General features: G+C 38.2%; 1 protein-coding gene across 2 annotated transcripts; it reads right to left on the minus strand.

Moving 5' to 3' along the window:
• LOC101294529 (nuclear transcription factor Y subunit A-9-like) lies at positions 1-4,599 on the minus strand. 2 transcript variants are annotated; one of them, XM_004291735.1, is made up of 7 exons: positions 4,456-4,599; positions 4,298-4,369; positions 3,266-3,567; positions 3,101-3,207; positions 2,893-2,964; positions 1,151-1,315; positions 1-488 (listed from the first exon to the last, which is right to left on the minus strand). In XM_004291735.1, exons 3-7 carry the CDS (start codon positions 3,546-3,548, stop codon positions 75-77), a joined length of 1,041 nt encoding a protein of 346 aa, XP_004291783.1. In that variant the 5' UTR covers positions 3,549-3,567; positions 4,298-4,369; positions 4,456-4,599; the 3' UTR covers positions 1-74. The 2 variants fall into 2 exon arrangements, with proteins under 2 accessions (XP_004291783.1, XP_004291784.1); XM_004291736.1 differs by having other exon boundaries at positions 3,284-3,567; positions 4,298-4,591.
• Positions 4,600-15,225: the final 10,626 nt, after the last annotated feature.

The following is a 15,225-nucleotide window of genomic DNA, read 5'->3' on the forward strand; positions in this document are numbered from 1 at the left end:
GGGGGGGGGGGGGCGATCACGCCTTCTCTCGAAGGAGTCGAAGCCTCACTCCCGGCATCCGCCTCCCATGGATTTCACTGGATGGCAAGACGCCTCTGTGAACCCTGATTTGATGATATACTTCCCCGTTGCTGGCCCATACAATCTCCTTCATCACCTCTTTTTCCCGAATACGTACGATACAATGAAGCCTGCAAGCCACCATGAGTCTGGTAGCAGCCACTACCATTTACATAATTGTTAGTGGCATATGCATCATGGACTTGGGGTCGACTAGCTTCTTGTTGACTGATGGAAGAATTCCATGTTTCTGCAGAATCTGAGGGCAAGGGTTCCGAGCCTGATGAACTGGCAGACTGTGATGAATGTGATGCCTTTTCTTGGCCACCGGTCTTTAAAGTATCACCATTTGTCTTCTTTGCAAAACGTCCTCCAGTACCTCTTGCCCTTCTCATAGCATGTTGATGTCGTGATTCGTGAAGATATGGCTGTAGAAAGTGACATTTCATATATCAACAACTCAATCAACTGCAAACACACACTCATATTCACAGCCATATTAACACCAACAAATTGCCCAAAATAAGAATGCCATATTATACACAGTACAGTCTCAATCTTTTATATCAATTTCAAGAGTGAGAGATAGCAAAATATATTTATATACACTACATATCAGTCATCACACCCTCAAAATTCAAATCTCCATATGATTATCCTGACCATCGCAAAATAAACCTATAGTTATTGCAAAATCACTGAATATGCTTATTTACATATATAACAGAACCAACAAGACTGAATGAATTGAAATCTGATAGGTACAAGAGTTCATTCCACAATTCTCGCCTTTCAAATAACACAAGCAGGACCACTTGCAATGAAAAGAAAAAAAAGACCGAGACACAGGATTAAATCATTAAAACATAGAATAAAATTACCTCATTGAGAAATAGACTACAAATTTCGTTTACTTAATCCAAAGAGTCATGTAGCAGTTTATTTTTAGGATAAGTAGAAGAGTTGTGTATCAGTTTTTACAGGTCTCATACGAAACATCAAAACTTTTTCAGACCCTAGTTTACAGTCAACATCAATTGGTGCAATTCATGATAGAGAGCAAGTGTGTCAGTGCAGTCAAATTTTTTACCTTTCTGACTTTAATTAGCTTCTTTTCAAGTTCTGCTTTTGCACGTGCCTGTCTTCGCCGTAGAATTCCTTGGTATTGTTTTGCATTGACATATACAGGCTCCTGTGCCATCTCTAGGGGCAAAGGCATTCTAGCATGTGGCATTCCAACAAAAGGAGGATAACCCTGAGCAATAGAGATAGCATTAGATATTGAAAGATTTAGAATTTGCAGCTTTCAAATCCACCTTTTATAGCAAAAATCATTACTAATTACTGTTACTGTCACCCACCACCAGAATGATGTAGCACAACAGAAAAATACGGTTAGGCTTCAGATGGTGGGACATTTCGTACTTAAAAGACAGAGAGAAAATGAAAAGATAAAAAATAAAATAAAAACACTTTTGTTGTGGCAAGGACGACACAACATCAAACAGAAAAAGATATAAAAGGGGCCAAACCTATCAACAACACTACACTTTCACTCATCCATTTTTTTTATTTGCTTTATGAGAGCTGGCCTGATTTATATGATTCACATAAGACTCTGGTAGACTGCTAGAAATGTCAAGCCTCTCATTGAACCAAACAAGGGTCTTCTATATTCATTAATTAATGGCAAACGTCAACACTAAACATAGCTTTCTGAGACCCGACACCCCCCCCCCCCCCAAAAAAAAAACAACCCCTCTTTTTCCTGAAGATAACAGTTTTCTCATTTATTGCGTTCTTGATAACTCTTCCTACTGTTCAATTTTTTTATTATATATTTTTTATCAACCAAGTATCCCCTTTCTTGATAACTCTTCCGGAACTGCTCAATTTTTTTATTAACCATGTCTCTTTTGGACAGAAAGGACTTACTTTTAGAGATTTACATTTGGGACAACAATGATATATGAGAAGACATATAGAATGAGAAACTGCGACCTCTAACACACATACCATCTGGACTTCCTGGATTAACAGTGATCTTGAAAGGTGTTTGAGGGAATAAAAACTATATCCTACAATATTTTTTTTCTAATCAAACTAGATCCGGCAAAGTTGTCAATGCAGATCTCCTGTTTAGTAATACAAGTACGAAGACAAGAAGTAATCACCCTGCAAGACAAACCTTAACCACATTATTGCTGATTAGACAATCTACACCAAAGGAAAGAGGGAAATTGCTACCCTCTGATTAATCTATAAAACCATTTCGCCATTAAAATTCCAACCAAAGAAATATTCCCATAAATTCCTAGCTTTCCCTTAGTATGGAATTTTCCAAAAGGGTAGGGAACTCTGCGTCTGCAGAGAATTCACGAGGCCAAAGCTCAAAGACTTTGAATCACACAATACGAAAGATACGAAGTCATCCCTGATGGGCACCAAACACATACAACAACAATAAAATATTAAAAATAAAAGTTATAATTGAGAAATAAGAGAAAGAAAAGTATTGAGATAAATGGATCTAGGAAATATAACGGAAAATCATTTAGATAATCAGTCAGCTCCAAATCACGTCATCCTACCCATTCCCACAATAAGACAACTGTGTGATAGTGTGATACAGCAATGAAACTAATTCAACTACTACAAACAACCAGCATCAGAACTTTCAGATCCATTAGATGCTGAAAAGACTAATATATAAATACAATACAAAAATTGATATATATACATATATTTTTTATATCACTTCCAAAAAGTGATTCGTTAATTGTACAGAATGTACATTCTCATTCAAATTAAAGATAGTATTGATTCACATACCAAAGGCTGATGTCCATAAGCCGCCATCATCCCTGCGTAGTATGGATCCTGGTAAGGATTTGAGGCACAAGCCTGAAAAGAAATGCAGGAAAATTAGAAATGCAGCAATATGTTCTGAACTTTTAAACATTACACAATCATGCCATATCCATGAGCCATCAGTACACTTGGTATGACGCAAATCAGATCATAAGTATAGGAGACTTACGATAGAGTGACCGATAAGTTCAAGCTGTGGTGGATGAGTAACGCCTTCATCATGTACAGTAGGAACAGTGGACGAATCAAGCTGCAAATCCTGGTTTTTATTTCCAACTGGAATTGAAAACAAGATTATTGTAACTGGATCCTTCTAAAAGCAAGGTGAATTAACAATCAATGAGAGTGCTACCTGACAAAGGAGATGTCAAGTGTGACTCTTTGGCATTATCATCATCCTCATTTGATCCATCATCAGAAACAGATTTGTCATCACTGGATTCTGAATGACTCTTTGGGGGCTCAAACGAAGATGAAGTGGAAACATTTCTCCCTGTCACAGTTGGGGAGGTGGGGTTATACCCAGTACGCCACCAAGGTTGTGAAGAAACAGTGGATGGTGGAATGGTATGATGATCAACACGTATTTGATTTTCAGTTTCGGACTTTGGCTGCATGCCTTAAATATCCAAAGTTCTATACAAGAAACATTATTTCAAAGTCAGTAACTACATATAGGAGAAGGATAAAATCCCTAAATCTATTTACCAGTGCTTAAGAAACAGTATTCCAGGTCATTACAAATAGGAGAAACTAGATAAGCAACATAAGGACATTTAGCCATAGATAAAACCAAATAAGGTAAGCGGAACACTAAACTACCAAAAACTGAGCAAACTTTGGAGCTTGACAATTTGGTTAAACTTAAAAGTAGTCTTCTTCTGCCTAGGCTTGCAATACAGGCGATAAACACAACCCGACAAATTTGCCCAGAACAAGAATTTTATCATACAGGTTTCCGACAACAGAACACAACTCAAACAATAATCAAAACAATGCGATCACAGAATGTATTTTAACTTTGTTTTCAGTCAAGGACGTCATAAACTCAACTGATCAAAGATCAAAAACTTGTACGAAGCTGAACTGGGCTCAAAACGAGACCAAATTTTAACAGATCATTAAAAGCTCTATATGTATATGCCATTTAAGTTGACAATTTAAGCTCAACCAATCGCATTAAGTTGATCCACGACACACCATTCTCTCCAAATATGGTTAATTTCTCAGTGATCAATTATCCAATTCAAGATCAAAGAATGCCATAACGCTCAATTGGGGTTCTCAATATCCAAACAATCAAAGCCAAATCAAACCAAAACAAGCACAAGCAACAATCTTTAATTCCTAAAACACCCAAACGTACCTTAATTCACAACATGCAACACCCAATTAAGCTCGATACGACCAAATCAAAATCCCCCAATTCTCAAAAACCCTAGAAATTAACCAACCAAAAACAACCGAATTTATAATCCAAGAATTTAATTATAGAAAATTCGAAACGGGATTTGATTTACTTACCGGGAGAGAGAAGAAGAAGCCAATTAGAAAAACAAAACCCTAGATTTTTGGGGCCTCGGAATAATCTCACAAATCTCTCTGCAATTCCACACAATCTCACACTGACCTTAACTGTACTGGAAGACAGCTCTCTCTCTCTCTCTCTTTTCCTCTCTAATATAAATTCTTTTTCGATATTTACCAAAAGCTTCTGATTTCGTCACCCGCCACGGGGCCCACTCAATTGTTCTGGAGAATTTCTAATCCGACACGTGGGTGGCCACTCGAACCGGGAACCGGTTGGGCCGGGTTTGGGTTTCGCGAGAGGTTAGAGCTTAGAGGGAAGGGGGACAGCTGGAACTGGAGAGGTGCCGATTCCCGGTTTTAAAGTGACGGAATAGAGGAGCTAGGGGTCCACCATGGGTGAGGTTGAATAAAAGAGTATTTTATTAAGGGGCACGTGATACGCACGCTTGATGGGGAAAGTCACGCGTGGCCGGGAGGTAGGGCCCAGAGTGCATGTGGAGTGCGGCGACACTAGCCACGTTTAGTTGCAAAATTGATTAATTGACGTTTTCTCGTAGGAGTGTAAAACAAACCAGGTAGATGTGTGTCAGTGAGAGAGGACTTGAGCCAATAAACAATGGACCTTTATTTGCCAAAAAAAAAAAATAACAACCTTGTAATTTCTAGGGTTGGGTACTAGATGAGACGGGATGGAGCTAATTTCATAGTCCGTCTCGGATATCGTATTTGGGACAAGATCGGGACAGGCCTTGCATTTTTGAGAGTTGATTCTGGCTAAGTTTCATCCCATACATGATTAGGACGGGACGGGCCTAATCTCGGTCATCCCACCTCAATCCCAAAAAAAAAATTCATATATGTCATAAACTACTCTCAAGCCTAAACCCAGATGAATGAAATGATCATGAAATACCTTAATGGAAGTTTTTCTATCTTAATAATCTAATTTCTAAGCACCTTTTAAACTAGTATGTACTTGAAGATCCTTTAAATCTTATTCAGTAGAAGAAGAAAAAGAACCTTAATCTGATACATGCTATACATTATATAGGAGTACCTATACACAACTTTAACAATAGGGTTTATGCTCTCTCTAGCCTCTCGCTCGAGTGGAAATTTGGTGGCAGTGGTGGTTCTCCTCTGGTGGCTTCCTTGCCTTTTCGATTGAGAGGGGGATTTATTTCCTCTCTCTCGTCAAATCGGTAGTGAAGACGGCGGGCTTGCACGACGCCATTCCATGAACAAGAATCGGGTAATTTCTTTGACCGATTTCTCTTTAACAAGATGGATGGTGAAAGCTCTATGGTGCCGGCAGAGCTAGTCTCTTTTGGTGGCTGTAATGATGGAGTTGGCTGATGGATGGCGGCTTCTAGGGATCCATTGGCTGGTATTAGGATCAGAATCTCTAAGCAGATCATGGCGGACTCTTCTTGATCTTTGCTCGGTATCCGATGGGTTGCTGGTGAAGGATTGAAGCATGGCCGTAGGAGTGCCGGAGAAGGTGAGTCATCGATCGGTGTTTACGGCGACGGAAAACTAGCTTCGGTGGAGGCTGCTGGTGATTCAACCATGGTTGCTCATAGGTTTGGGCCATTTTGGGCTTGGGATGCATCAGCTAGGGTTTCCCTCTATTAGGCCTGGGCTTGTTTGAATTGGGTTGAGTGGGAGGTTTCTACTCTCACTACAATTACAATTTAAATTTAGTTTGGCCCAGGTAAACTTGTTTGTATTCGTAGAGTATTGATAGTTTTTTGCGGATCATAGTTTACTTGTAAAATCGTGCTTAATCGCTACAAGGTGGGTGTACTTAGGATTTCGTAGCTTATGCTTTAGCTAGTATAGGACTTGCAATTCTACAAGACGATACTTTCTGACGACCCCTACGGGTGCGTCGTCTTTATACTGCTTGCTCTAATTTAAATAAAATGACATTTTGATCAAAAATAAATAAATAGAACCTTAATCCGATGAGCATTTGCTCTATTTATATATTTATTTTGCTGGAAAACATCCAATACAGTAGTTTCAAATTAAAAGGAAAAGAGGGGAATCTGTGTTTGCAAAATTACAGAACATTTGCAACTGATATATAACTAACACCAGAAGCAAAATTGGTTCACATCTAAAAAAATATTATATGTGACACGGACATGGCGACACGACACGACACGGCGCGACACGGCGACACGATAAAAACTTAAAAACTGAGTTTCCGACACGGCTTGGACACGGCAAATAAAATAATATATTATGTATTTTCAATACATAAAAAATATATTAAAATATTAAATAAGTTCATTACATTACCAAAATCATGTTCTAAATTCAATCTATTTTCTTTTTTTTATTCTAAATTCAATCTATTGCATAAACATATTAAAATAACATTAAAAAGAATCAAATGCAAATCATTAAAGATAATCAAATGGGCAGTTCCGATGTAGGTTGTAAAAAAACTATGCATCAATTTAGTAACACAACAGCCCTTTAACATCTTAAACAAGAAAATTTTAATCATTCCATAATCCATCTAAACCTCTTTTTTAAAATATATATATATATATATATATTAAAAATTGATGACATGGCGTGTCGGAGGCTGAGGTGGCGTGTCGGTCAACGTGTAGGGATGTGTCAGAAAAGTCAACATTTTCTGACACACCACGGACACGTGTCGGGCCGTGTTGGAGGCGTGTCGCCATGTCGTGCGTGTCGGACTGTCCGTGCAACATACGTTCACATTTTGCAATTGAGTAAGCACGTCCTCCAAACTCTTGAGCTTTGAGAGAGATAGATGCATGCTCTGAAAAACCCTAAAACCTTTGAGAGAATTCAGAGGGGCATTCGCTCTATTTATATGTAGTCTTACACTCTTACTATGTTGTCCATGTATGTATTAGTCCACTTATCAACTTTTGATTTATACACGGAACAGGACGAGACTTACGGGTCTTAAATTTTTAGTCATGTGTCACATCCCGTGTTTTCTCTAACGAGACGGGACAAGATGTGTCGAGTGTTTTTAAATTTAGATCTCATCTCGTCCTGTCAAATTTCGGAACAAAATCAAGACGAGACCTCGGATTTCGGTTTTTTATGCCCAACCTATAAATTTATGTATTGTTATTTGCTGTTGCTACACATACACCTTCTCAGCACCTGGGCAACCTCTTTTTGAATGTTTTATTTTTTTTGGTTAATTACATGAAAGATTGATTGTTATGCTACTAAGAGCATGATCATAATGATTAGAGATAATGGAAGGTTCATATTATTAGATGACCTTTTGTAATTGTAATTTTGGTTAAAGATACATGCATCAAATATGAAAATATAACGGTAATCAACCTCGCCTCTTAAGACGTCATACATGTACGACTACCTCTTACCTTTTTTTGTTTTTTGTTTTTGAAAGAGAGGTCATCCATTAATAAAACTCAGCGAACAGTACAATAATGACCTGCCCAGAGGCCGTCAGAAAAAACCATCTTACGCATACTAAACTGCAAAATTCAAACAAATACATTCCATTTTTTGGTCGTTTGTTTTCCCTTCCATCTCCTAAACAACACTAAACATATCACTAAATTTCGTAAATGCATCATATATATCCCATTTCATAATTTATCAAAGTCATTAATCTTATTGTTTTCTCCTTTGGTGTATTGCTATCAACTATCAAGTCCAACGAATAAAGGTGAAGATTCCAGATAACAACATAGATCATCCAAGCTTTTGGGTCTAAGCATTTGGGCTTAGCAGGCCTGGGTGTTTTTATGGGTCTGGGATTGCCTTTTAGTTCTATTGTTCTTTTCTGCTTAGAATAATGGTCTATAATTTATGTTTCTCATATATTATATGTTTTGTTATTTTCTTTTCCTTAGAGTAATTGTCTATTGTCGTTTATGACTATGGTTTGATGATGAATGAGCGCGAAAAGTGTAATTAGGTGCTACCTTATGTGAATCACTCGATTTTATTTGCCCTCTATATGCAAGGCAGTGAATCGATTCATGATGTATCCTTTATTTTCAATGAATGCAATATCTTAATTCAAAAAACAAATTCTATTAATAACAAAATGACTACCAACATTGGACCAGTTGCGGTCATTGCTACATCACGACACACATACCTATAAATTACTATAATTATGTGTTCGTCGCCAATATATAGCAACTTTTATGAGCCAAGAGGGCTCAAGCCCTAACTCCTTTTACGCTAAAAAATAGTTACATAACGTAAAGTAATGATGCAACCTCGCCACCAACAATAAACCAAGTCACTTTCCTACCCATTCGAACTAGGGTTTGGTTGTCTCGTTTTGGCCGTTGTGCTAGTTTTGTGGCATTACTTCTAAGATTAATTTCAATGTTGTATTGTTTTAAACATGATGAGGGTGTATTACCTTTGGACATGGTCTTGTGGTATTTGACAAAACCATATGGTTAAGGAGAAAAAGCCCACTAGAAAATTTCTGCCCAAAACTCATCTGACCCACCTCGGTACATTGCTTACACAGCCTCCCTACCGCCTTCATCAGACCACCGACACCTATCGTCCAACCTTCATATCACACCTTAAAGAGGCAGACCGACTTCCAACCAATTTCTTTCATAAGTTGTACCCGTCTAATCTAACATAAATCAAGAACAATTGAAACTGTTCAAAATTACATCTAGAGAAATTTTGGGAGCAAATGAAAAATTGATAATGACTTGAAACTCTACGATAAGACAATTAAGTATATGTGTTACCTAACAATTTTTATTGTAGTATAAGATAAGTAAACTCACGCATAAACAACAAAATAATTAAGCAAAAATTTATGAATGTGACTACCAATAATATAGTGAGAACAGTTGTCCTAGTTACCCAAAAACGGATACAATTACCATTATCCATATTCATTACGAATCGCCTGCTTCCTTAGTCACATAGTGTTCACATCATCTATCACATTCTAAACACAAACCAACACCGGTGAAAAGAAGCACAAAAACAAATACTAACACAAGGCCGTAAGGAGGTTGTTGCTAGAATTTCAACTAGATCCAGCAAACACAATAAATCAGATATCTATCATAAACACAAACTAAGTCGTGTTAGGACTTGTAAATCATGGAGATATCCATAGTGGTCAAGGTTTGAAGGCAACATATATAGTTCTCGCTCTTGCTTTCGTGATTTTTAATATTATAATAGCACGTTTACTAACTTGGAATAGAAAATATCATGAATCGGTTTCAACTAGAATAGAAGACAAAGGGCAACAATATGAAAATATTTCATTTCCATTCAGTTGTTTACTTACCATAAAAAATCAGAATATGAAAGGAACTAATTACTGATGTTGTTTATTTTTTTTTAAGAATGACGCTAAGTCATTTTCCTGATCAAAAAATAGGAAAACAACAAATACATAATCAACCTTGTGGGCAACATAAAAAACAAATTTTGTTAAAACAATCTATGAAACTTAAGCAAAAACCTAAGCAACTCAAGCCATCTTAATGGTGCTAATCCTAGAATTGGTACATTGTCAATAACTAGTAATTGACGGAATCATCCAATTTATTAGGTAATCATAATCAAACTACTCATGTCTGGCCTCCTCTTTAGCAAGGCCATCAACAGAACCCGAAACCTCTTCTAATACCGGCTCCATCCCAGAAGCCTTTCCCTCAATCAAAGTCAGCTTCCTCTGAATACCAAAGCTCCTCTTTGCTTTTTTCAGACCTTTGTTGAAAACTTCAAGCTTCCAAGGCCTAACATCCTCCAGCTTTTGCTTATTTTTAGAACTCATAGGACGATCTATCTTTCTCTTTTTTTAAGGAGACACAAGCAGAACCCCACTCTGATGGGCAAGAGCTATCTTAAGTTAGAATGGCCACTCAAATGGAGCATGCAATTGATGTTGTCACCTCCTCACATCGACCTCTCTTACAAAAACCCCTACCCCCTCTAATCCAGCAATTCTCTTCACCCTCGAAATCGCGTTATGCATCACCATCTCCACATTAGTCTCAGGCAACATGTTACTAACATTGGAGCCTTTCACTCGAGGAACTGCCACTGCTACCAACACCGAGCTAGTGCCTCCTAATGGAGCCCGAAACTTATTTAAATGGGTAATCAAATTGGTAGCCAAAACACTTGGAATGAAAAACTAAAAGTGGGTTGCTTCATCTTAAACAGGTTTACCCATAATGCCCTAAAGTCCAAAACACAGTCTAATACCCAGAACCGAACCTCAACCCTACCAACGTTTGGGTTAGGGTTAAACATCTTCCCACCCTCAAAGACCATTGACGTACGGCCTTCACTTGAACCATAACCAGGACCCAGAACAAACACCTCCGACATGTCCGGTAGACCTCCACAACCTCCTACACCATTGTCTAACATACCACACGCCTTGTAAAAACCAAAAGTGCATTCATACCTAAAAGTGAGGTTAGCAGTAGCTCGCAACGTTCCAAAATCATAGGTTATCAAGGGATATGCCTACCTGACCGGATCAGGCAGCTGATGGGTAACCTTGACGCACATTCTCAGCCTTTTACGAATTCCAAGCTTACCCCGTTCTTATACAACCCCAAGCATCGCACCCACCATCTCACCCGCCTCCTCCGTCATCAACGAAACCAGCAACCACATGACAAACAACAATCTGCCATAAAACCATGTTCCTTCCGACACATACTTCTGATCGTCTAGGTTATTATATCCAAGCGAAAACCGATCCCCCACCGATCAGCAACCAGTTATTCATATGACAATGGTAGTGAGAATACCCATAACCGCACTCGATATTAGTTATTTCTTTACAGAAACCAAATATTTGATCGTGCAAGCATGAGACGAGACTGCCGCCGCTCCTCCTATGCCGAACTAAACCTTGTTGCTCTCCTTAATGGCAAGCGCACCGATGAACCTTGCAGTCACTTCCTCAAACATGGAGATTGAACGAGAGAGAATTGACATGTTGCTAAGCTACGACAAGAAAAAACCTTAGAATATGAACCCTAGGTTTTTGGCTCTTGAGCGAATGAGCGAAGCTTCTTTTGTATTGTACTGATGTTGTTTACTTACCATATGATTTAGAATTAAAACTAACGTAATTACTAAAATACCCCTACAATAAAAAAATTCTACAATTTTAGCAATTCTATTGTTCTTCTTTTTGAATTTTGATGAAATTCCCAGCTTTATATACTCTTGGTTAAGTAATTTAGCAGTTGTCTACATTTGTGTATCTAACATTTCTATTGAACACTACAAATCATTATTCTGTTGGCTAAATATTTTTTTTCCATTTTGTTGTTCCGTTGAACTTAAGAGATTAGTTGATAATGTGATACATTTTAGTTGAGCAGTTTAGTCCTCTATCCACCACTAACCTGCATATAATGATGATTCTTTTAAAGATTGAAATATGAAGCTATGCTGCTTAGCAACTTAACTTGGTATCCTTTCATGTTTTGTGGATATGAATACCTAGTTACATGAATCATAGAAATTTCAAAGATGCAAATATTTTGGTCAGACAAATAATCTACTTCACTAATCACCATACAGAGATACATTCATCAGTATCCACTGGAAAAAAAAACACTAGAAACTCGTGCACAACCACCATTTAGCAAAATAATAAATAATAACCATAGTCATACCATTCCTGTAACACCCTGAACCTTAATTGACCTGTTTACCGTCAGTTGGACCGTAAATGACTTCATTTTTACTTTTACCGTTGTATCCGAACTGGTTAAGGCTTTAAAAGTTGACTTTTTCTTCTGTTTGAAATTTGAGAAAACTTCCTGTGTGAAAATCGTAGAGGACGTTAAACCGAGTTTGTGGACACATGGCACGTCGAAAACAGAGTTCGTATGAAGAAGTTACGAACTAAAAACCTGAAGTTATTGTTTAATGAAGTTATTATTAATAGGAAGGGAGACTTGATTTTGTTTCCGGAAACTTCTAGTTATGGAAACCATTAGAAATAGGAGGGAAAAGTTTCCATTTTGGGGAAAAAAATCAGCAATTTTAGCTCTTTCTCTCTCCTCTCCCCCGCGTGTCTCTCTCTCCCGACCAACGACTTTTCAGCCGTTGTCGTCCGGCCTAGTTAATCGGCAAGGATGGTATTGATTTGAAGCTCAGCTCCTCCTCCATCATTTTGGGTAGGTTGCCGAACCTAACTCGCCGCTATGTGAGAAGAATCTCGGAGAGAAGTCGCAGCTGCACAGTGATGCCATGTTGCCGGAATCTTCATTTTCCGGCCATCAATCTGGAAACCAAGTACTAAGTTTTGAAGCTGGTGGTTCGTGTAGCATAATCTCAAAAGGATTCGATCGAATTCAAGCTAGGTAAGGAGAATTGAAGCTTCGAAATTCTAGGATTCTTGATTTGAGATTTTTTTTGTTTTTGCTTCGATTGACATGTTTAGGCTTGAAATTGATCTTCGGGCTAGTTATGAAAGTTGTTTAGAATGTTGAGATGATGATTGTGTCAAAATTTGGTAGTCATCGGAGGTGGTCGGAGATTGGCGGTGGCCGGCCGCCGCTGCCGACGGAGTAGACGGCGGTGCCGCCACTTTTGGGTGATTTTTCGAGCTGTTTAATTTGTTTATGATGAGAGGAGTCCAATGGTAAGAAGTTTGTAATTTTTTGAGGAGTTTTGAATAGGTTTGGGATTATTTGAAGTTTGATTTTATCAATGTGTTACTCGGGAAGATCCTACCATTGGATTTCCCTTATTTCTGTTTTAGAATGTTGAAATTAATGAAATGAAGTTGCGAGTGGAGTTTGGCATGAATCCGATAAGCTTAACCCTAACTAGGGTAGTGGGTTAGGCGGAAGATTTTCGGGATATTATATTCAAGCAATTAATTTTTTCCAAAAAATTGAAGAGTAGTTCTAAACATATTTATGGTCTCAGGATACGTGGAGACCTCTCACGAGTGGCGTTGCTGATATCGTAGGGCTTATGCCTAAATTAGTGAGTGGACACTTTGGTATTTAATAAATATGCATGCAAGATTTTATAAATTATCATTTTATTTTCCAAGCTTATATTATAATTTTGATTCATGACATGGTCTTGAAATTTATAGGAGTTTGATGTACTGATTAAGTTTTGGTCATAAGTTGTGGATTTGAGCTCAGGTTATTAATTTGATTTTTGAGTTTTGATATTCTTTATGATTCCCGGATTTAAATATTATCATTTTATTTATCAACTTTGAGACTCATAAAAGATTACCAAAAAAGATTACCAAAAATGAGATTTTTGGTAGTTCTCTATTTATAATTTTCTCGTTAAATTGTGGAATATTGATCTTGACATTGAGAATATTTTAGTGGGTATTTCGGGTTGAGAAATTATTTACGATTTATTCTTGTTGATTAAATCTCGCTTATAATTATAGATTTGAGAATATTTAGACGTGTGAGATACGTCATTGAGTTTTATTTTAATTTCTTATGATGATTTCCAAGTATGGTTGGGTACCGTACCATTCGCATGATCTTGGGGAAGCTTTATGGATTTAAATGATTTCGTATGTTTTTAGTCACCATACTATAGTGTCGCTCTTATTCATTAGTAGCTAACCTTTATTAGCGGTTCTCACCATATGTGAGTCGAGCTGTTACATCCCGACCCTTATATTTTTACCTTATTCACTACCTTAATTATAATAAGAATTTTACCGTCCCCGTCATTGAGTTAATAGTTTAATTGGTCCCTAGAGGTATTTTTAAGAGATAATTAGTTTCGGGGAATTGTTCGTGGGAGAAAATATGACGACGGTAAAAATGGTAAATTTTAGCTAGTAAAAGGTAATTTTTATTCGGGTATTATTTTTCGGGGTATTTTATTTTTGGGTTTGGGTTGTTTAAAAGGATGGACCGGTTTGGGGTGTGAGGCCCAAACCCAGTTTTTTTTCCTTCTTTCTTTTTCTTCCTCTCTTCTTCCCGGTTTCCTCCCGAGCCTCTCCCCCGCCGGAAACTTCTCGCCGCCCGACCGCCGCCGTCCGGCCACCCCAGACTGCCACACCGGTCCCGTTCGGTCGACCATCAACCCAGCAACCTTCTTGGACCGGTGACAGCTTCCCTAGCGCCGCCATGAGGGAGATATCGGGCCCGAGAGGTCCGACTGTGTTAGGGTTCACGTCGCCGGAACTCCCTCCTCCGGCCACCAATCCGGGCAAGCTTGGTACGGTTTTGTAGCCCTCCAACCCAGCAGCCTTGCCCTAAAAGGACTCGCTCCCTCTTGAGCTAGGTAAGGAGAAATTTGAGGTGGAAGTTTTATGGCGTTTTTGATGTTTTTAGTCGATTACCCTAGTTAGGCTTGGAATTGGTGTTTGTGCTAGTTAGGAAAGTTGTAGAGCATGATGAGAGGATTATTCTGTCAAAATTTCATAGGTTTTGGAGGTCGCCGGAATTGGCCTCCGGCTGCCGCCGCCGGTTAAGAGATTTTTAGGGTTTTAAGTGTGGAATATTAAGAGGAGTATATTGATGTGATTTATGGAATTTTTGGATGAGATTTGGATAGGTTCGTGAATTTCCGAAGTTTGGTATTTTTGGCGGTTAATTAATGCAGAATCCGGCCGTAGGATTTAAGTCGTATTTTGGGGAGGTTGTATTTACGACTGTTGAATATGATATTTAAGTTCGGATTGTTCCGATTTAAGAATATCGAAGTTAAGCAATGATGAGCGTATTTATGGCTCTCGGGTAATTTTGCCTATTTTGATTAAAT

This window comes from Fragaria vesca, linkage group LG2, assembly GCF_000184155.1.
Source record: "Fragaria vesca subsp. vesca linkage group LG2, FraVesHawaii_1.0, whole genome shotgun sequence".
Taxonomy (NCBI): Eukaryota; Viridiplantae; Streptophyta; class Magnoliopsida; order Rosales; family Rosaceae; genus Fragaria; species Fragaria vesca.

Coding starts and splice junctions, on each gene's coding strand:
- LOC101294529 (XM_004291735.1), bottom strand. CDS start 3,548: ATGCAGCCAAAGTCCGAAACTGAAAATCAAATACGTGTTGATCATCAT. Junction 3,208..3,265: donor AGGTAGCACTCTCATTGATT/GTTAATTCACCT, acceptor TTTCAATTCCAG/TTGGAAATAAAAACCAGGAT. Junction 2,965..3,100: donor AACTTATCGGTCACTCTATC/GTAAGTCTCCTA, acceptor ATTTCTTTTCAG/GCTTGTGCCTCAAATCCTTA.